The sequence below is a fragment of the Rhinolophus sinicus genome, chromosome X (genome assembly GCF_036562045.2).
Source record: "Rhinolophus sinicus isolate RSC01 chromosome X, ASM3656204v1, whole genome shotgun sequence".
Classification (NCBI taxonomy): domain Eukaryota; kingdom Metazoa; phylum Chordata; class Mammalia; order Chiroptera; family Rhinolophidae; genus Rhinolophus; species Rhinolophus sinicus.
The window spans coordinates 19,125,391-19,147,676 of NC_133768.1; the positions used below are offsets into that span (position 1 = coordinate 19,125,391).

Sequence of the window (22,286 nt, forward strand, 5' to 3'; positions counted from 1 at the left end):
AAGATAATTATTTCTGATTTTTATATTTGATTTTATTTAATTATTCCCCAAACCAAACACCAGAGTTTGATAGACACACCAATATTTAGAGAAGCAATAACTTTTTTTAATCATACTCCTCTCCTTATAAATATTATGTAATTTTATCTACAAATTATGTTGCATTATTATAAATTAAGCACATTGATTTATTGACTCCTTTGTAACATATTAGACCTATGTAATTTTAATCTTGACTGTATTTTATACAATGCATTCTACAATTTATTTCTTTGTGGTTTTTATAAAGCTTCTTGAAATACATGAATACATTTGAATTGAAAAGGCTTTTTCTTGGTTTCTAGGTTTTCAGTCGTTTTGACGATGAAGACTGGCTTTGCCAGGTAGGTTAGATGGTGTTTTCTGCACATTTAGCAAGCTAAAATTACAGCCCTAATGTTATGTGTGGTTTTTTTTTTTTTAAGTTTTGAGCAAATGATAAAAGCATTTTATCAAAAATAATTGGATTGCAATGGTGTAATGAAATCAACGTTTCCATTTCCCCAACCCTTTCTGAGTATATCTGGTTGAATAAGTTGCTTTCAAGTAAAAGAGTGAGGGTTATAATTAGAATCATTTGATAAGTCTTGGTAAAGCCTTTTTGTTATACTTTCCAGAAATGGAGAAAGCAAATGATTCTAATAGCTTGGAAACAAGGTCAGGTAATTTCTAATCCATTGCTTGCAACAAATTTGAAAGAAGCTCTTAATAAATTGTCACTTGCTACACCATTACAATTATTTTGATGACAATAATAAATTATTTTTGTGACATTTGGCAAATAACTCAGGAGTTCAAAAATTGAATGGCATCATTTTAACAAACTTCTTCTATTCCCATCTAAATAATTGTGTGAACAAAAATAATATTTCAGCACTTACATCTATAACAAGGAAAAATAGAAATACAATCAATGTTAAACTATGTCTCATTCTAGCAATAATACATTCAGCCACAAGTCTCATTTAACAGATAGAGAACACCAAACAAAATGAATGCTAAAGAAAACATCTTGAAAGAAGCCAGAAGAAAAAAACACCTTACCTATAGAGCAGCAAGGATAAAAATTACATTGGACTTCTCCACAGAAACAACACATGCCAGAAGAGAATGGAATGAAATATTTACAGTGTTCAGAGAAAACAACCCACCTACCAACCTGGAATTCTGTACCCTGCAACATTATCCTTTAAAAGAAAAGGAGAAATAAAGACTCCCTCAGACAAACAAAAACTGAATTTGTTTCCAGTAGACCTGCCTTGCAAAAAATGTTTTAAAAAGTTCTTCAGAAAGAAGGAAAATGATATAGGTTAGAAATTCGGATCTACATAAAGAAAGAACATTAGAGAATAAATAAGGTAAGATAAAACAAAAACTTTTATTTTTCTTATTCTTAATTCAGATAACAGTTTGTTCAAAATAATAATAGCAACAATGTATTCAATTATATATTACATATATATTTACATATAAGTGAAATGAATGATACAAAGGATGGGAGGAAGGAATTAGAAATATTTTGTTATTATAAGGTACTTGCACTACTGGTATAATGTTATTTGAAAGTGGACTTGGATTAATTTAGAACGTATATTGCAAATTCTAGGGCAATCACTAAAAAGTTAAAAAAGAAGTATAAATGATAGGCTAAGAAAGGAAAGAAAACAGAATCATATAAAATGGTCAATTAAAACAACAAAAGGCAAAAAGTGTGTAAGACAAAAGCAGAAACAAAGAATAAAGGCAACAAATATGAAACAGAAAAAAATATGGTAGATTTTAAACCAACTATATCAATAATCACTTTGAACGTCAATGGTCTAAATTCACCAGTTAAAAGACAGAGATTGTCAGAGTGGATCAAAAAACAAGACCCACGCTATGTCATCTACAAGAAACCCACTTTAATATAAAGACACAGATACATTAAAAGTAAAGGGATTGAGAAAGATACAGCACGCTAACAGTAATAAAAAAAACTACATTAATTTCAGACAGCAGGCTTCAGAGCAAGGAAAGTTATCGAGGATAAATAGGAGCATTACATAAAATAAAGGGGTCAATACTCCAAGAAAACATGATAATCTTTAATGTGTATGTGCCTAACAAAATACGTGAGGCAAAAACTGATAGAACTATAAAGAGAAATACATGAATTTACTATTATAGTTGGAGACTTGAACACTAGATCAGAAATAGACAGATCTAGCAGACAGAAAATCAATAAGGACACTACCATCAATTAACTGGTTATAATTGACATCTACAGACTACTCATCCAACCACAACAGAATACCCGTTCTTCTCAAGCTCACATAGAACATTTACCAAGATAGACTGCATTCTGAGTCATAAAACACACTTTAACAAATTTAAAAGAACAGAAATTATACAATGTCTGATCTCAGTCCATAATGGAATTAATAACAGAAAGATAGCTGCAAAATCCTCAAATATTTGTAGACTAAACAACACACTTCTAAATAACACACAGGTCAAAGAATAAATCTCAAGAGAAATATTTAAATATTTTGAAGTAAATGAAAACACAACTTATCAAAATTTGTGGGATGTAGGGAAAGCAGCTTAATGGGAGATTTATAGCACTGAATATATATATTTTAGAAGAAAGATCTAAAATTAATAATCTCAGCTTTCACCTTAGGAAACTAGAAAAAGTGGTTTAAAACTAGTTCATAGTATTGCCATCCAATTATTTAAAATAGAATAATAAGAATAAGAAATCAGTGGAGAAAATAACATATTGAAATTATTTGTTACTTATTGTTTATATTGCTTGTGGTTTTTCACTCTTACTCTGTCACTGTCCCCAAAAGTCTACACACCACTTCTTTATAGCTTTGTGTAGTACTGCTCCATTTCCCATCCATATTCTAGTCCCTGTCGCCTACCAAAAGATATGGTCTCAATGGTAATCTTAGTATGTTCTTGGCTTCCACGGAGAAACCATGTAATAGTCACTGAGGGGATACCTGCATTTCTTTGTAAACCTGCTAGAGAAGACATTGTTCATTAGATTAATCAATGCCCCATATGCAGCAACCCTCTTGAACACTTATCTCAGCACTCAGGGCATGAAAAGTGAATTCTTCCTAATGCAGCATTATCAGTTCTAGCGTTTGAGAGTTACAGGATAACAGTGTGGCTCCTTTTGCCACGGCTGCTAAGTTCCGGATTTCTTGTTGGAGTTTTTCTCCTCTTCTGCTGCTTTAATTCTTGGCTTTGAACTCCTGTCCATGTTAATTTCTCTGAGTATTAAATTATCTGTGCTTTTTATGGAAAGCCTCCCTAAGATGTACAAATCAATAAAATAACATATTGCTATAGCTGCCATGTCTTTTCCACTTGTCCCAACGTTATCGTCCTAACTGGTTAGAACTCTACATAGAGAAAGTTCTATGTTCTGGCTTTCGTGCGCCCTTACTTCACTCAGGTCTCTGCACAAACACTCCAGAGAGGCCTCTCCTGACCGCCCTACCTAAAATACCCCCTCTTCCCCCACCAGTCATTTTCCCCTTACCCTAGTTCATATTTCTTCGTAGTACCACTATTACACATTTACTTGTTTATGGGGCAGTGTCTTCCTCTTTCTCAGACTCTAAGTTCTCTGAGGCCATAGTCTCTTTGTAAATGGCCGCATCCTCAGTGTACAGAAGAGTGCCTGGCACATGGTAGGAGCTCAATAAATACCTGGTAAATGAAGGGGTCATTCAGTAATTCGGTGAAACCATTGTTGCCTAATGACCTAGAGAGCTGCTGATATTAACTTACTGCTTTCTCCAATTTATAAGAATGTACTGAAAGCTACATAGTCCTTTGATCTTACTTTTGGTGTAATAACCCAGGGCTGTGGCTAGTGCTCCTGTTAAGTGTGACCCACACCTAACTCCTACAAACTTGAGTCACCAAAATGACCAAAGCCCAAATACTGCAGAGGTCTTGTCAGGGACCCAGCAGCTTAGGACCAGACTACGGGTGGTAGTGCTCACTCAAGAAATGGTTTTCCACTCAAGATAAAGGGAAATGAACAAGGGATTGGTTCTCTGCCTGCCTTGGGTTCCCTCTGCATGACTTGTTCAGTAACCCGTGCCTTTTATGATCTCTTCCTTCTGGAAAGAACTCCATTCAATAACCCACATGGTCACCATCCTCAGCAAAATCTGTAGATAGGTTCCTCTTAAACATTCAAAAAGTAGTTTCAAACTTGCAGAACATAACAAAACATTTTTAAAAACAGACACACAGTCTCTTACCGGCACCTTTATTATCACAGTATAAGTCTAAGGGTCGATGGTGCCTAGTTCATATAATGCCACAAAAACTGATCATGGTATAAGGATACGCTGCTTCCAGAAGCTACAGAGGTGAGACACAGGTCTCCCAGTCAGTGACTGTCCCTTTTACCCAAACTGAAATCTGTAGGCCTTCTGGAGGGGAAAATGTCAAGCCACATGTAGCCATCTAACCACCCTTCTCTCTCAACATGCTTACGAAGTAAGTCAGTTCCTTCATTGTGAACCAAGATTACTTAGGTAACAAATCTCCATTTCTTTAACACACTGTGCATAACTTCAACTATTTAGGGCTGTTGTAAACCACTAATGTTAGCACAACATCATCCTAAGTGCTGTGGGTCACACAAAGGACATAGACAATGACCGTGTTTACTCTTAATCATTTTGAACCCCTTCAGCTCCCCAAGATTTGACATCACAATAATATGGCTTTCCTCCGAACCCTCTAGAAAATTTTAGAAACATAAAATGAATCATGCCTCAAAACACAGGAAGAAAGGTATTAATGGAAAACCTGAAGCAGTTACCCTCAGTGATATTATTAGTCTGTCTCTCTCTCAGGGTATCAGTGACGTATAATCATATGATGTCATTTCCCCTATGGTTTTTTTAAACGTCATTTTCAATTTCAGGCAGTGAACAAGTGACACAGTATGGGCTAAATTGGGAGCTTTAACAATATGAGATTTTAAAGATGGAACTCTGAAAGGGGTCCTTTTCAGGAAGCACATTATAAAAGAGTTTTCTAGACAAAGAGAAAATGCACTTCTTACCTCCTACCAACAAGTAGCTGTTGGGAAACAGCGTTTTTGCTTGCATAAGTGCCCTTGCATGGCCTGAGTGGAAGAGGTCAAATATTCCATCTGCATATACTCTGACAGGCCTGTCAACTATGGAAGAAAGAAAACATCATCAACAGAATTGCAGAAAAAGGAATCCCTTTTACCTGATTCTTCCATCAGTATAGCACCACAAGAAAGTTTACCTGCATAAAACACAATGTCTACGTACCATCAGTTTCATATCACTGCAGGAAAATGATTTTTTTTTAATTAAAGTTTATTGGGGTGACAATTGTTAGTAAAGTTACATAGATTTCAGGTGTACAATTCTGTAATACATCATCTATAAATCCCATTGTGTGTTCACCACCCAGAGTCAGTTCTCCTTCCATCACCACATGTTTGATCCCCTTTACCTTCATCTACCACCCCCCACACCCTTACCCTCTGGTAACCACTAAACTATTGTCTGTGTCTATGAGTTTTTGTTTCTCATTTGTTTGTCTTCTTCTTTTGTTGTTTTTGGTTCATATACCACATATCAGTGAAATCAGATGGTTCTCTGCTTTCTCTGTCTGACTTATTTCACTTAGCATTACAATCTCAAGATCCATCCATGTTGTCACAAATGTTCCTATATCATCTTTTCTTACCACCGAATAGTATTCCATTTTGTATATATACCACAACTTCTTTATCCATTAATCTATCGAAGGACATTTTGGTTGTTTCCATGTCTTGGCCACCGTAAATAAAGCTGCAATGAACATTGGAGCACACGTGTCTTTATGGATAAATGTTTTCAGATTTTTTGGGTAGATACCCAGGAGAGGGATTGCTGGGTCATACGGTAATTCTATTCGTAATTTTTTGAGGAATCTCCACGCTGCCTTCCATAGCAGCTGCACCAGTCTGCATTCCCACCAACAGTGTATGAGGGTTCCTTTTTCTCCACAGCCTCTCCAACACTTGTTACTATTTGTCTTGTTGATGATAGCCATTCTGACTGGGGTGAGGTGATATCTCATTGTGGTTTTTATTTGCATTTCTCTGATGATTAGTGATGTTGAGCATTTTTTCATATGTCTATTTGCCATTTGTATGTCCTCTTTGGAGAAATGTCTCTTCAGGTCCTCTGCCCATTTTTCAATTGGGTTGTTTGTTTTTTTGTTGTTGTTGAGTTGCATGAGTTCCTTGTATATTTTGGATATTAGCCCCTTATCGGAGGCACTGTTTGCAAAAATCTTCTCCCATTCAGTTGGTAGTCTCTTTATTTTGTCAATGGTGTCTTTTGCTGTGCAGAAGCTTTTCAGTTTGATATAGTCCCCATTGCTTTATTTTAGCTTTTACTTCCCTTGAAGTCACATTCATAAAATCCTCTTTGAACTTAAGGTCCATAAGTTTAGTACCTATGTTTTCTTCTATGCAGTTTATTGTTTCAGGTCTTATGCTTAACTCTTTGATCCATTTTGAATTAATTTTGGTACATGGTGACAGATAGCAGTCCAGTTTCATTCTTTTGCACATGGCTATCCAATTCTCCCAGCACCATTTATTGAAGAGGCTGACTTTTCTCCATTGTATGTGTTTTGCTTCTTTGTCAAAAATTATCTGTCCATATTTATGTGGTTTTATTTCTGGGTTCTCAATTCTATTCCATTGGTCTATGTGTCTGTTTTTCTGCCAATACCATGCTGTTTTGATTATTGTAGCCCTGTAGTACAAGCTAAAGTCAGGGAGTGTGATACCTCCAGTATTGTTCTTTTTTCTTAAGATTGTTTAGGTTATTAGTGGTCTTTTGTGGTTCCAAACAAATCTGATGATTTTTAGTTCTACTTCTTTAAAAAATGCCATTGGGATTTTGATGGGGATTGCATTAAATCTGTATATTGCTTTGGGTAATTTGGCCATTTTAACTATGTTGATTCTTCCAATCCATGAGCATGGAATGTCTTTCCATTTCTTTGTGTCTTCTTCAATTTCTTTAAAAATGTCTTGTAGTTTTCAGCATATAGGTCTTTCACATCCTTGGTTAAGTTTATTCCTAGGTATTTTATTATTTTGTCTGCAATTGCAAAAGGAATTGTTTTTTTATTTCTTTTTCTGAGATTTCATTGTTAGTATATAGGAATGCAATGGACTTTTGTATGTTGATTTTGTAGTTGGCCACATTACTGTATTCACTGATTGTTTCTAATAGCTTTTTGGTGGAGTCTTTAGTGTTTTCTATATATAGCATCACGTCATCTTCAAATAGTGACAGTTTAACTTCTTCATTCCCAATTTGGATGCCTTTTATTTCTTTCTTTTGCCTGATTGCTCTGGTGAGGACTTCCAACATTATGTTGAAAAGCAACGGTGATAGGGGACAGCCCTGTCGTGTTCCTGAATGTAGAGCAAAGAGCTTCAGTTTTTCACCATTAATTATGAGATTAGCAGAGGGCTTGTCATATATGGCCTTTATTATGTTAAGGTATTATCCTTCTATACCTATTTTATTAAGTGTTTTAATCATAAATTATTCTGCGTCTTGCCAAATGCTTTTTCTTCATCAATTGATATAATCATATGATTTTTGTCCTTTATTTTGTTTATGTGATGTATCATATTGATGGATTTGCATATGTTGAACCATCCTTGTGCCCCTGGGATGAACCCCACTTGGTCGTGATGAATAATCTTTTTAATGCATTGTTGCATTCAATTTGCTAGAATTTTGTTTAGGATTTTTGCATCTGTATTCATCAGAGATATTGGTCTGTAGTTTTCTTTTTTTGTGTTGTCCTTACCAGGTTTTGGTATCAGGGTAATGTTGGCCTCATAAAATGAGTTAGGGAGTACTGTCTCTTCTTCAATGTTTTGGAAGAGTTTGAGCAGGATACGTATTAGATCCTCTTTGAAGGTTTGGTAGAATTCACTAGTGAAGCCATCTGGTCCCAGACTTTTGCTTTTGGGAAGGTTTTGGATGACTGATTCAATTTTGGTACTGTTGATCGGTCTGTTTAGATTTTCCAGTTCTTCATGGTTCAGCCTAGGAAGGCTATGTTTCTAAGAACTTGCCATTTCTTCTAGGTTATTGAATTTGGTGGCATATAGTCCTTCATAGTATTCTTGGATGATCTTTTGTATTTCTGTGGCATCCATTGTAACTTCCCCTTTAGGAAAATAATTTTATAAAGCGGTTCCTCTGGGGCTATCAAAGCCAAGTAAAAATCTAACAAAATTAAGATTGATGCAGAACATACATTTTCAACAAATAGGAAAGACAAACAGAGCACTGGGGAGTTCCCTTGACCCAGAGTGGAGTCTCAGGTGTCTGAGCCAGCAAATTCAGACAGACTAGGCATAATCAAACAGTTGGCAGAGTCAGCCCAGTGGGAATATCAAGGCGGGAGTAACTGAGGAGCTCAATGAAAAGGACAAATGACTTCATCCTTCAGCCTGGCAGTCCTGAATGAAGACTCCCGAGTCCTGGTCCCAAAGGCAGTATTGTACAGGAGTAGCTCCTACTGCTCAAAGAGAAAGTTGTGCACCTTTCTTCCCACCTCCAAGTCACACTGGTAGCCTGAAATGAGCCTTGGTGGGAATATTTACACCACAGAAATTGGCAAATGCTATAAATCGGAGCTTATTTCCCTCTGAAGGGCCAATTGCTAAACATTGACCAGCACAAAGGTCAGTCCCTAACCTCTTTGGTATCAGAAGAAATGGGGTGGAGGAACACATGCCCAAAAGGGAGGAGAGTCGGGTACAGAAGTTACATGTGAGGATGGTGCTCAGGGTTAGAGGTAAGCAACCAACACTGCAGTCCTTCTTAAGGAGAAAGGTCAAGAGTGAATAGGCCACAGCAGACACACTCACAATGGCATACGGTGCTCTCGGAAGTGCCATTCCATGAAGAAGAGGGACACACTTCACCACAGCCCCCCTGAGAGCCAGGAGACAGCACCAGAAACTGCAGGATGACACTTCTGCTGAGCCAGCCCAAAACCCTTCCCCTCAAATAAGGGAGATATTGGGGTGGGGGAAGAGGGGTTGGGTACTAACTTTTACACCATTCTGGACGCTCAATGAAGGAACTAGGAAGTGAAAATATGGCAAACTACAAGCTAAATATGGCGAACTGAACACATATACACACTTATCTCCACTTCCTCCCAATCACCACAAGAATTACAGAGAAAGAATTAAAAAGATTTAACCTGCAAAGGGCAGAGGAAATAAGACAGGCAAGGACAGTGGATGGGAGATGTCAACCACATTTTGGAAAGCTGATTGTCAAGTGCTGAGTGCCTACTGGGAGCAAGACTCAGGGCTGAGACAGGTAGGAAAAGGGACTGCTGGTTTGTTTTTTCTTTTTTCTTTTTTATAAGCCTAAGAGTTTCACTGACTTTTTAAACTACATGCATGTATTATATTGCTGTTATCAAAATAAATTAGAAAAAAAATCAATGCAAACTTCGGTTGAATGATCTTTAATACTTAGATTTAAAATTGTGATTATTTCTTGATGTAGTAAAACCTCATTAATTTGGAACATAAACTAAAAGAAATGTTACATTAATAGACTCGGATGGTAAAATGTTTCTAATAAATTAAATATCTCTAATAAAAATATTCGAGAGACTTTATGTCAGATAGGGTATTGCAATTATTTCTAATTATACATCATTTTAAACAAACAGAATTGCCTTCACAGGATTATCCTGTATTCTAAATAAGGCACAGTGAATAGAAAATGCTTTGAAATAACAAACTGCCTAATGAGGGATCCTTGGTTTCAATGCTCTTATTCAATTTGAATTCAATTGAGGAAAATTTGTTTAAAGACATAAACCCCAGGGGAAAGCAGATGGCAATTTTGCAGAACTTTTTGTTATTGATTCAGAGGTGATCAAGATAAATGGATTCAGGAAGCAGGGAGGAAAGAAAAGTAAAGAAAGAAAAGTAAAGAAAGATGACAAAATTACTGAGAAAAAGGCCATTTAGTAAATCTTTGAAGAGTATTTGTGGAGTTGATTTTGCAATAAGCTCACTTTTACAAACTGTAATGTGTCAGCAATTTCCAGACTGGGAAACTCTGCAGGACCAAAAAAAGGGAACACTGTCTCTTCAACAAATAAACTTTAGGAAAAAAAAAAGAAAGAAAGAAAAGAAAGAGAGATTGGAGGGGGGACCTTCAGATTAAAAAAAGAGATTTAAAAGACACATCAACATATTGTAATATATAGACCATTGTTTAGATTTGGGTTCAAACTATAAATAAATGATGATGTAAGGCAACTGGAAATTGGAATATTGAAGATTTGATATTAAAGAATTACTGGTAATTTTTAGGTAAGATAATGATATAGTGGTTATACTTGAAAAACGATAGAGATAGACAGATAGATAGATAGATAGATAGATAGATAGATAGATAGATAGATAGACAGACAGACAGACAGACAGATTTATGGAGGAAATGATAGGAAGCCCTATCATTTAAATAATTCAAGAAAAAGAGTAGATGGGGGTATACATGGGGCAAGACTGGCCATGGGTTGGTGGCTGTTAGGTATGGGAGATGGACACATGAAGGTTCATTGTGTATTTTTATTTTTGTGTATGTTTGAAATTCTCCATAATAAAAAAAAAGTAAAGTGGCTCCGAATACTCCCCGCACCCTGGTGTTCACGCCCTTGTGAGATCCCCTCCCTCCCTTTGAAGTATGAGTGGGACCTAAGACTTGCTTCTAATGAATAGAATCTGGCAAAGATGATAGCAGTCCCTCCCATGATTGTGTTACAGTACATAGATTCCATATTGCTAGCAGACTCACATTCCCTTGGTGGCTTTGAAGAAGCCAGCTGCCATGTTGTGAGAGAGCCTATGGAGAGGGTCACACGGCAAGGAACTGCAGGTGGCCTCTAGGAGCTGAAGGTGGTGTCTGGCTGACAACCATCAAGAAGCTAGATCCATGGCCCTGCAGTTGCAAGGAAATAAATTCTGCCAACAACCTGAGTGAGCTCAGAAGCACATCTACAAGGTTGGACAATTAAGTTCGGGAACTCATCCTAGAAAAAGTGCTACAGACCGCATTACTGAATACCACTATGGTCACCTTTGAAGTACTCCCCTTGGGTAGCTATGCACTGATGCCAGCACCTAGTTCACAGTGAACGGGGCTATGCTTACCTCCCATCTCACGCCATATACAAAAATTAACTCAAAATGGAGCATAGACCTAACTGTAAGCGCTAAAAATGTAAAACCTCTTGAAGAAAATAAGAGAAAATCTTAGTGACTTTGGGTTTGGCAAAATTTCCTTAATTAGGGGGCCGGCCCGGTGGCTCAGGCGGTTAAGAGCTCCATGTTCCTAACTCCGAAGGCTGTCGGTTCGATTCCCACATGTGCCAGTGGGCTCTCAACCACAAGTTTGCTGGTTCAACTCCTCGAGTCCCGCAAGGGATGGTGGGCTCCGCCCCCTGCAACTAAGATTGAACAGGCACCTTGAGCTGAGCTGCCTCCCGGATGGCTCAGTTGGTTGGAATGCGTCCTCTCAACCACAGGGTTGCCGGTTCGACTCCCGCAAGGGATGGTGGTTTGTGCCCCCTGCAACTAGAAAAACGGCAACTGGACCTGGAGCTGAGCTGCGCCCTCCACAACTAAGACTGAAAGGACAACAACTTGACTTGGAAAAAAAGGCTTGGAAGTATACACTGTTCCCCAATAAAGTCCTGTTACACTTCCCCAATAAAATCTTTAAAAAAAATTTCCTTAATTAGGACTCCAAAAGGACATACCATAAAATAAAAAAATTGATAAATTGGACCTTATTTAAAAGTTATGCTCTTCAAAAGACATTTTTACAAAAATGAAAAGGTAAGTCATACACTGGGACAAAATATTTGCAAAATGTATATCTGATATAGGTCTTGTGTCTATAATATATAAAGGACCCTAAAATTCAATAATAAGACAATTCATTTTTAAAAGGGCAAAAAAAAATTGAACGCTTCACCAAATAAATATATGGATAGCAAATAAGCACATGAAAAGATGCTCAATATCATTAGGCATCAGGGAAATACAAATTCAAGCCAGAATGATAAAGCACCTCATACTCCTAGAATAGCTAAAAGTTTTTATAAGTATTGACGATACTGTGGGGACAGAGTCCTAGAGAGCAGTTTCCAGGCTCTTGGCCTCACGTGGAAAGGTGCTCGCTCGGATATTAGATGGCCATCAGCTGTAATCAGATGGCCATCTCCTGTGGCTGGGTGGCCATCAGCTGTTACTGGTTAGCCATTAGCCACTAATATAACTGCTGTGGCTACGCTGGCAAGGGGGTTGGTTGATTGCTTGGTTGGTTGGTTGGCAGGCAGAGAAGCAGACAGCGGATTGCAGCTAGCAAGTGTGGTTAGCAAGTGAGGCGGATGGCAGACCATGTGGATCCTACTTCATGTGTCTTGCCCAGCAGCCAGTGAGACTGGGGTGCAGGAAGACCCTTTGTTGGGGTACTGGCGGATGTTTGCTTTTGTGTCTTGACCAGCCGCCATCGAGAATATAGTGGTATGACTCCCCTATCTATGGCTCGGTTGTTGTTCCTTTTTGGCCTCACCGTATCCTGCGTTCTTGTGTGGGGAGCAGCAGCTGAGACCCCACATGACACATGGCGCAGCGAGCAGGGTATGATGCTGGCCAGAACTCTGAAGGATGGTGGAACAGTTTATGAGTATGAAAACTGTCTCAGGAAGCCCATGAGAAGCGGCGCGGGGAGCAGGAAACGCAACCTGCTTGGGAGAAACGTGACCCCTTGGTGAATTGGTGGTCCTCTCAAGCCTCCAGATGGCATGCCGCCCGATTGGCCAAAGCAAGTGTCGTCTTCCTTTTGGTGGTCAGCTGCTGCCGTGAGCTCCTAGAGTTGCGGACATCTTACATCGAGGCCTCCACCCAGTCAGACGCCTGATGCAGCGAGCAGGATTCCGGCCAGGTAGGAACAGTGTCTGACTCTGGGCAGGAGGACAGGTGGCCCCCACACAGTGTGTGGTGCCCGGTGGCCACTGTTCTCAGGAGTTGGACCCCTGTGGAGGGGTGGGAGGACATGGATGGTTTTCTGACCAGCATAGGCTGGAGAAAGCGAAGGTCGTTGCAGCCGTGTGGGCTGGGAAGTGCTTGCTGAGGCAGCCCGGGTGCGGGACTTGTGGTCCCAGGAGGAAACGCTTGTTGAGTCCTTGGTGGAGGATGCAGGTGAGGTCAAGGTTGTCCCTCACTCCTAGGTTGGGGAAGACTTGGAGTCCTCGCCCTGTGGAGAGGGCACACATTGTGGGGCCCTGGTGCACAGCCCTGGTGAATGACTGTGAACTATGGGGAATTGCCTTCTGTGGGGACAGAGCCCCAGAGAGCAGTTTCCAGGCTCTCGGCCTCACGTGGAAAGGTGCTGGCTCGGGTAGCGAATGGCCATCAACTGTGATTGGATGGCCATCAGCTGTGGCTAGTTGGCCGTCAAGTGTAACCAGTGAGCCATTGGCCACTAATATAACTGCTGTGGCTACGCTAGCAGCTGATGGTGGCTAAGCTAACAAGCACAGATTGCAGATTGCAGAGAGGCGCAGATTGCAGTTAGCAAGTGAGGTTGGTTGGCAGAAAAGTGGATGGTGGGTTGCGGATCGTGTGGCTCCTGCTTCCTGTGTTTCCAACTCAGCCACCAGAGAGAATATAGCGGTATGACTCCTCTATCTATGGCTCCGTGGGTGTTCCTTTTTGGCCTCACCATATCCTGCATTCTTATGTGGGGAGCGGGAGCTGAGACCCCACATGACACCCCGCATGACACCTTCCATCCCTGATTTGATGGACCGCTTGACTGTTTGCTTGGGAACGTACCACCATGTAGTGGAACTGGCGTATGTTTGCTTCCAGTGTCTCCACTGGCTACCTTTGAGAATATGTAAGCACCTTGGTTGTGAGCCACTATTGTTCCAGCACAGTACTCTGAGAAACCCTGGCTGTGCCCAGAAAGTAGTTGGACATCGAGGGACACCCCCTGGGACATTACTTGAACTGGACTGGAACTTTTTCTCATGAGCTGGGTTCCTGACACAGGGCCCCTCGTGGAAGATGCTTGTCGCGTAGATTGTGAGGCGAGACCCTGTAGGGGTGGAGTGTGGGGACAGAGTCCCAGAGAGCAGTTTCCAGGCTCTCAGCCTCACGTGGAAAGGTACTGGCTTGGGTATTAGATGGCCATCAGCTGTGACTAGTTGGCCATCAGCTGTTACTGGTTAGCCATTAGACACTAATATAACTGCCGTGGCTACGCTAGGGGGTTGGTTGGTTGGTTGGTAGGCAGGCAGGCAGGCAGGCAGGCAGGCAGAGAAGCAGACGGCGGATTGAGGCTAGCAAGTGTGGTTAGCAAGCATGAATGGCGGATTGCGGATAGTGTGTGTGGGGACAGAGCCCCAGAGAGCAGTTTCCAGGCTCTCATCCTCACATAGAAAGGTGCTGGCTCAGGTAGTAAATGGCTATCAACTGTGATTGGAGGCCATCAGCTGTGGCTAGTTGGCCGTCAGCTGTAACCAGTGAGCCATTGGCCACTAACATAATTGCCGTGCCTATGCTAGCAGCAAATGGGGGCTAGCAAGAAGATGGTGGCTGAGCTGGCAAGTGCAGATTCCAATTAGGATGGCGGGTTGTGGACAGTGTGGATCCAGCCTCCAGTGAGACTATAGTGCCACCAGTGATACTATAGTGGTATGACTCCCCCATCTATGGCTCCGTGGGTGTTCCTTTTTGGCCTCACCATATCCTGCGTTCTTATGTGGAGAGCGGGACTAGAGATCCTGCCTGACACCCTGTGTGACAGTGTGGATCCTACTTCCTGTGTCTCGCCCGGCCACCAACGAGACTGGGGTGCAGGAAGACCCCTCGTTGGGGTACTGGCATCGAGAATATAGTAGTATGACTCCCCTATCTATGGCTCCGTGGGTGTTCCTTTTTGGCCTCACCATATCCTGTGTTCTTGTGCGGGGAGCGGGAGCATAGAGCAACTGGAATGCTCATCACTGCTGGTGGAAATAGAAAATAGTACAATCACTTTGGAAAGCATTTTGGCAGTTGGTGAAAAAGTTACACACACGTACCATACGGCCAGACAGGAGGCAATCAGCAACTGCATTACATCTGAATTCACATTTTTTTGCGGAGTCTGTTATGGCGTTTCTTGGTCTTGCTTCAGATTCAGGCAACAACAAAACGGTGACTGTTTGTTTTTTTTTGGTTTGTTTTTTGAGTATTCGTTTTTGATTACGGCTATTAACAGCCTATGTTTAAACAATACCTTAAAAATACATACAGTTTGCAAAGCCCATATATTTTGCTTGATCTTTGCATTAGTTCTGTGAGGTAGGTAGGGGAGAGTGGATTTATTATGCTCATTTCATAGAGAGGCAAATGGAAGCTCAGCAAAGTTAAGCAGCTTACCTAATGTCATACAACCAAACTACGGCTAAATGCCCCGTAATTATGGTAACTAGTATTGTTTTTGTGTACAATTGATGTGCAAAAAAGGTGGCACAAAAATTAACCTTTTAAATCTAATAGTTACATTTTTTTTAAAGATTACAGTTTTATATAAATGTTATAATTTTCTTCTGCTTGTAGCCAGTGATACTATTTTCAATAAATGATAATAATTGACGTTTGCTTTTTAAATGAAGTATTAAAAAATTATAGTACAGGTGACATACAAACAAGGCAAAATTCATTAAGATAGCTCTTGAAAGACGAATTTGGGAAATTCTACACATTGTGAAAACAGAATAATATAAATCCCCTTTTTGAGAAGGAAAATTGGAAATCAGAACTGAGTTTCCCTTTGAGAAAAGAAGTCAGCATTAATGGAAAGGAACCTATGAAACAATCACTTGGACTTTTCCTTTACCTCGAGACAGGAGTGATTCTCTCTGTCTCAGGATATATACTAAACCCTCTAGGTTCATAGCTCCACAGCTGTACTAGTTGAGCTAAGATCAAAGGTGCCAATTCTAACTGCTCTGTTGTTTTTCTTGATGTTTCATCATCCTTGTTTCATCATCCAGGAGCTAAGAGCTATGAGCAGAATTCGTCCTTACCTCTTTTAGAATGTATATGCCAACCCCTGTTTGGGCAGACCTAAAATTGAGAAATACATTGCAGGCAACTTTATTAAGTCATAAGACCGGGCTAGTAATGGAGATAGTGAAAGACTTCAATTATAACTATAATCTTGAAGCACGTTATAAATCCCAAGTGTGGGTCTGTCTTGGCTTTTCGATGGAATGCTCAAGACAGTACCACAAAAAGGTAATTGCTTACTGCTCTTGAAAATTACCAGACACTTCAAAAAAAGTAACAATGCTTTTCTTGTTCTCTTAAAAAGTGGTCAAACAGCAAGAGTTTAAAAATGTTCTGCGCTTTTCTAGTAACAGTACAATGCTCCAACAATTGTTTTGGATAATCTCCGTAACTCCCTCCAACCACTACTGTTACTCTTTTATTTTTATTTTTATTAAGTTCATTGGGGTGGCATTGGTTAATAAAATTATATAGGTTTTAAGTGTACAATTCTATAAAACATTATCTATATATGACATTGTCTGTTCACCACCCAAAGTAAGTTCTCCTTCCATCACCATATATTTGACCCCTTTTTCCCTCATGTACCACTCCCTTCCCCCTTTACCCTCTGGTAACCAGTAAACTATTGTCTGTGTCTATGAGTTTTTGCTTGGTCTTGTTCCTTTGTTGCTTTCAGTTTTATATCCCACATATGAGTGAAGTCATATGTTTCTCGACTTTTTCTGTCTGACATATTTTGCTTAGCATGACATTCCAATTGATGGTTACTCTCAGGTAGAGGTTCTTGCAGTGCAGTCCCGGGACAGACAACATCAGCATCACTGGGGACCTTGTTAGAAATGAAAATTCTCAGCCCCACCTCAGACCTACTGCATCATAAGCTCTGAGGGTGGAGCCCAGCAGTCTGTTTTAACAAGCCCTCCAGAGGATTCTATGATGAAGTTTGAGGACCACTGCTCTAATAAAACAATGGTTATCAGAGCGAGATCTCTTATGTGCCTTCTAGGTAATCAAAGAACTAACTTCTTGTCACATGTTAATACTGATGTGAAAAGTTCTAAATAAAGGAATTCCTAACAGAAGTTTCCCGGGCCAGGTGCCCATCAATATCACAAGTTCTTTTGGATAACTTCCCCCCCTCAGGGCATCACCTGAGATATGAGGGGAGAATTTCTCTTCTAAGACTAGGAGTTTACCTTTGCCCCATCTCACTCCTGTAGTGACACATGTTCCACAGAGCCCACCACACAGCTAATTTCAAAATGCACCACTGTCTTATGCTAACTTGATTCTTGGGGTTTAAATTGCTTGGTGGTTAAACAATGTGCAAGGTGCCCAGTCTCGCCCAATTAGCTTGGTGCTGCCTCAAAGCTACCAGACCAACTCTCTCTGGTTTTATGTCCAGAGGACAGCTCTTTCTCTTGTCCCAAACTTCCATTCATTCATTCGCTCACAAAATATTTACTGAGCACACAGTACTTGACAAGTGTGCTTCTAAGTGCTGGTAAAGCAGCAGTGAGCACAACAGACAGCCCCACCACCGCACAAGATCACAGCTACTGTCTGTCTGTCTGTCTGTCTTATTAACACACCTTTCACCCTTGAGTTCAAAGCTTAAGCATAAGCATGTTTTCACTGAGGTCCATGGTCTGCTGTGGCCCATGCACCACAGGGCAGCGCACTGTGGTGGACACAGCAGGGGTTTGAGATAAAAGGGACTTGCCGTCGAATCCTAGCTCTACCAAGTCAGCTAGAACATTTGACAAGTAACTTTTCAGTTCTCCAAGTCTCATTTGCCTCATCTGTAGAAAGGACACAATATAATACCCATCACACACAGTTTTTGCAAAGACTAAATGAGACAGAGTACAGGGCAGAGCACCTGGCAGATACAGAGTAAGTTCAACTTCCCTTTCCTTTCACTAGAAAAGCAGGGTTCTTTTCTGCTCCGGCCTGTATGTCATCCTTTAACTTTAGGTCAAATCTGTTCTCTCCACAACCACCTGGACTTTCATTACATGTTTTGGATTTATCTGGGCTGTTCATTAAAAATAGATACCTGCGCCTCATCCCAGATTTAGGGGTGGGGGACAGACAGTGGGAAATCTGCTTCTTGAACAAACTTACCAGGTGATTCTTTGCACACCGAAGTCTGGTTTAGCTGCTCTGAACTCCCGCCCCAAGCCACTTCTTGCTTTTCTCAAAAGAAGTCACCAAAAAGCTTACTAACTTGTCCCACTCTCCTCCTCACTTCACCTTCCCCAAGCTACACAGTAAGTCCTCACTTAATGTCATCAGTAGGTTCTGCGACTTTAAACGAAATGATATGTAATGAAACCAGTTTAACCATAGGCTAATTGCTATAAACAAGAGTTAGAGTCCTACAGCATCTCATCAACAATATAATGAAACGACATTAAACAAAATGACATTATTCGAGGACCTGCTGTATCTTAAAGAGGAGGCAGAGTGTCATGGTTGAAAGATCAACCTTGAACACAAACAGGTTTGAAATCAAATCCCAGCTTCACCACTTACCAGTGGTTCTCAAAGTGTGGTCCCCCAGCAGCAGCATCCCTTGGGAACTTGTTAGAGAGGCAAGTTCTTAGGCCCCACCCCAATTGGACTGAATCAGAAACTGCGGGTGGGGTTCAGTCATCTGTGTTTTAACAAGCCCTCCAGGTGATTCTGATGTCAAGTCAAGGGTGAGAACAAACGCCACTTGCTGCAGGGACCCTAGGCAGATTCACAGCTTCTCTAAAGCCATTTCCTCATCTGTGAAATACTGAAATTACTAACTGCATGGACTTGTGATAGTGAAATGACATGATACATATAAAGAATGCAGTAATAGGAAACAATAAACAGTTATTGTTAGTATCATTAAGAAAACTGTCCTTTGTCCCATAGATTCTATTCAAGTTGGGATGTTTGTTTTTGAGCCATCTTAAACGGATCAAAGCTGACCTGCTAACTAGTCTTATTTCCCATTCCATCCCAACCAACTGGAATGTCATTCATTTACTGCTCCACAGCCCTCTATCTCCATGCATTCACTATTCCTGCTCCACTTGCCCAGAATCGCCTTCCATTTTCTGCCCACATAGTCCAAATATTACTTCTCCCAAAAGGAGATCTGTTACCAGGTCTTGCCTGACAGCTCCAGGCCAAATGATTCTTTTTTAAAACTGTCAGTTATCATCTGTGTTGCAGGATTTAACCCCTAAGCACATGCATACCCGCTACTGGTGGGTTTTATTTCATACCTAGTTGTCTTGTTAATTACAGTGGAGCTTTTGGGAAACAGAGATGGTACCTTATGGTTCTTTTAAAATCTCTTCTCTGCCCAGCTCTGGTATACACTAAAGGAGTGAACAAATGAACAAACTCCGAGAGCAGAGCCCAGGCTCTTTAAGGCACACTTGGAGAAACATTTTTAAAACACAGACTTTTAAAAGCGATAATTATAGTAGCTTAAGTTTGTATAAGCTTTCATGGTTTAAAAAATACTTTGATATTTTTAACCGAGCCTCGTTGTCACAAAAACCTTGTGAAGCAGGTATTGCTATCCCTGTTTGCACATGAGGAAACAGATTCCGATTAGTCTCAGGACTTGCCCGAGGCTATAGAACTAGTGACTGGCATAGCTGGGGCTCCAACTCCAGTCTCCCGCTGCACATTTTACTTAGCTACTTCGGTTTGTCGAGTTTATTACTGTTGGTTGTATCCTTCATGCGCTGCTGTGCTACGATCTCTAAATTCAGCTCTCCGATTGAAAGCGAGTGCTGCTCAAATGATGATGGGCCTTTCTGCTGCTTTGGATGTCAAGCCTGGGCCCATTTGGAGAATGAGAAGTACAGCCTCACCTGGTGTTCCTAAGCGGGCCTGAGCAATGGTCAGTTTTTCATGGGGTGCTTGGCACTGGCAGCTGGTTTCATCTGCAAATGGGGCAGGTGCATTCAGGGTCTAGAAGGGAAAAAGAGAAAGGGAATATAGTCTGACAAATTTTCCTTTGGCACTAACTTCCCCTGAAGTTTTATTTCTGTTGGCTATACAGGCACGATCAGGAAGTAGACTATATCTGCTGAATCTTTCAGAAAAATATGTACTGTTAGAAACAAAAACGGGGCCATCGTCACTGAAACTTTTTTTTTTGACTGATGCTTCAGAAATAATAAGAGCTCTTTAGTGTCTACTATATGCCAGGTACCAGATGAGGTACTATGAATATGTTATCTCTTGTAGGCCTCACAACACCCTGCGATGGCTAGATCCTTCTATAGGATAATACATCTCCAGTTCATAGAAAAGGAAACTGAGGCTCAGTAGGATTAAGAAATATGCTAAGTCATGCCCTTGGAAAGTCACAATGCTCAGCTTTGAACATTTCACAACCAACAAGGGCAGACTTCAAGCACTAAGACTTACCCACACCCCAGGGTACTCAGCTGGAAGGAATGCCATACTCAGCAATGTGGCAGACATCTCCTGTATTTCACACACACCAGTCTGGCCAATCACAAACTCTGACATCTCTTCAATGTAAAGGCCAAAGACGTTATCTGCTTCCGGGGAGGCCCTAAACACAACAGCATTTCTAGCGGGCTGCAGATAACTGTTCCTATGGTATCTCCAACAGCCACCAACGGCTGGAGGCCCCGCCCCGGGCAGCTGGGGCTGGGGCTCTGGGGAGTGCTGTGAGAGAGATGTAGTCACTTGGAAGCCTGCCCAGGAAGTAGCTCTGCAGTTTTTAGTCAGCCTCTTAAAATGAAAACCTCACTCTCCAGACAGAGGAAGACAAAACCAGCAGTATTTTTGTAGACAGGGCGAATGCAATCCAGAGTGGTCTATTTGTAATCTTTGAACTATGTCATTACCATGGTCATCACTGTATCATCTTTGGCATTTCTGAAACTGAAGTTGATGAGTCACTGTAAACATTACTCATAATATTGTTGCATGAATTATTTCTTAGAGAAAGAAACAGGTGTTCCTCAACCTGGAAAGACTCAACTGAAGAATGAGCCATGCATTTGAAGAGGGGCTATGACCCACTTCTGCCATTCACTTATTCATTCACTCATTCAAATATATGTCAGGCAGTATCTTAGAACTGGGGATAGAAGTAGGGATAAGACTGGCCCTGTCCTGGAGGAGCCCCCGGTCTCTTGCCTGCCAAGACCGGATCCTGCCCTGCCCCCACCCCTCTCCCCATTGTAGCACCTTCTGCTCTGGAAGCTGGAGTCCTGCCGCAGAGTTGTTTGGAGACCTCCCAATTGCCTGAGACTTTCTTAACCCCCACCCTCCCATTCAGAGACCTGAAAGCAGACCAACACTTGGGGCATGGATTCAGAAAACTTAAGTCTGTTATTGGTTCTTTTTCAAATACATTAAAGTGACTTTGTGGGCCATGCTGGGCCATAGCAGCATTTGTAATGTGGCAAAAGGAGGCTCCATAGCCACAAACTGGGGTTCAAATCCCCTTTTCAGCACTTACAAGTTGTGTATTCTAATTTGATTCTCCTGGTTGAAAGGAACTGACACTCACTGAATTAGCTCAAGAGATGAAGGATCCTTTTAAGGCTACCCTGGCACAGAAACTATGGGGAAAACAGGAGCAAAGGGGCAGATCACACAGTCTAGCGTTTCCTAGCACATGCTCTGTGATTCATATGAGCTCAATGTTTACAGGGTGAATAAATAGGGGAAATAAGAAAGGAAGGAACAGAATTGATTCTGGGGCAGCAATCTGAAGGGTGGCCATTCTAGAATGGGAGAAGGTTTTTGTTTGAAAAGGCATATTCAATATTCAATAATTTTATATTTGGGGGAAAAAAATCCTACCCTTTTTAACACACAAGTCATAGAAATCAAGCCTCTGGACAGGTAGAGATCATTGGAGGATAGACTCTGCCCCCGCCCCCCCGGAAGCCATATTCCAAATTCAGAGTTAGGGAGGCACATAAAATTTTTATGTTTGACAGAAAAGAGCAAGGACTTTAAAAGGTTAAGAAGCCCTGGCCCAGCACCCTGGACCTCACATGTGCAGGGG

General features: G+C 40.9%; 1 protein-coding gene across 4 annotated transcripts in view; it reads right to left on the bottom strand.

Annotated features, from left to right (window-relative positions):
- Positions 1 to 22,286, bottom strand: part of PCYT1B (phosphate cytidylyltransferase 1B, choline) — a 115,824-nt gene that overhangs the window by 52,498 nt on the left and 41,040 nt on the right. For 2 of the 4 annotated variants that reach the window (XM_019757054.2, XM_019757055.2), the window contains exons 2-3: positions 20,101 to 20,200; positions 5,129 to 5,245 (exon numbers count right to left, since the gene is read on the bottom strand). In XM_019757054.2, coding sequence (XP_019612613.1) covers positions 5,129 to 5,245; positions 20,101 to 20,200 — 217 coding nt within the window. Of the gene's footprint in view, positions 1 to 5,128; positions 5,246 to 20,100; positions 20,201 to 20,662; positions 20,868 to 22,286 lie in introns of those variants that run through there. The other 2 variants (XM_074324220.1, XM_074324221.1) reach the window with 2 other exon arrangements.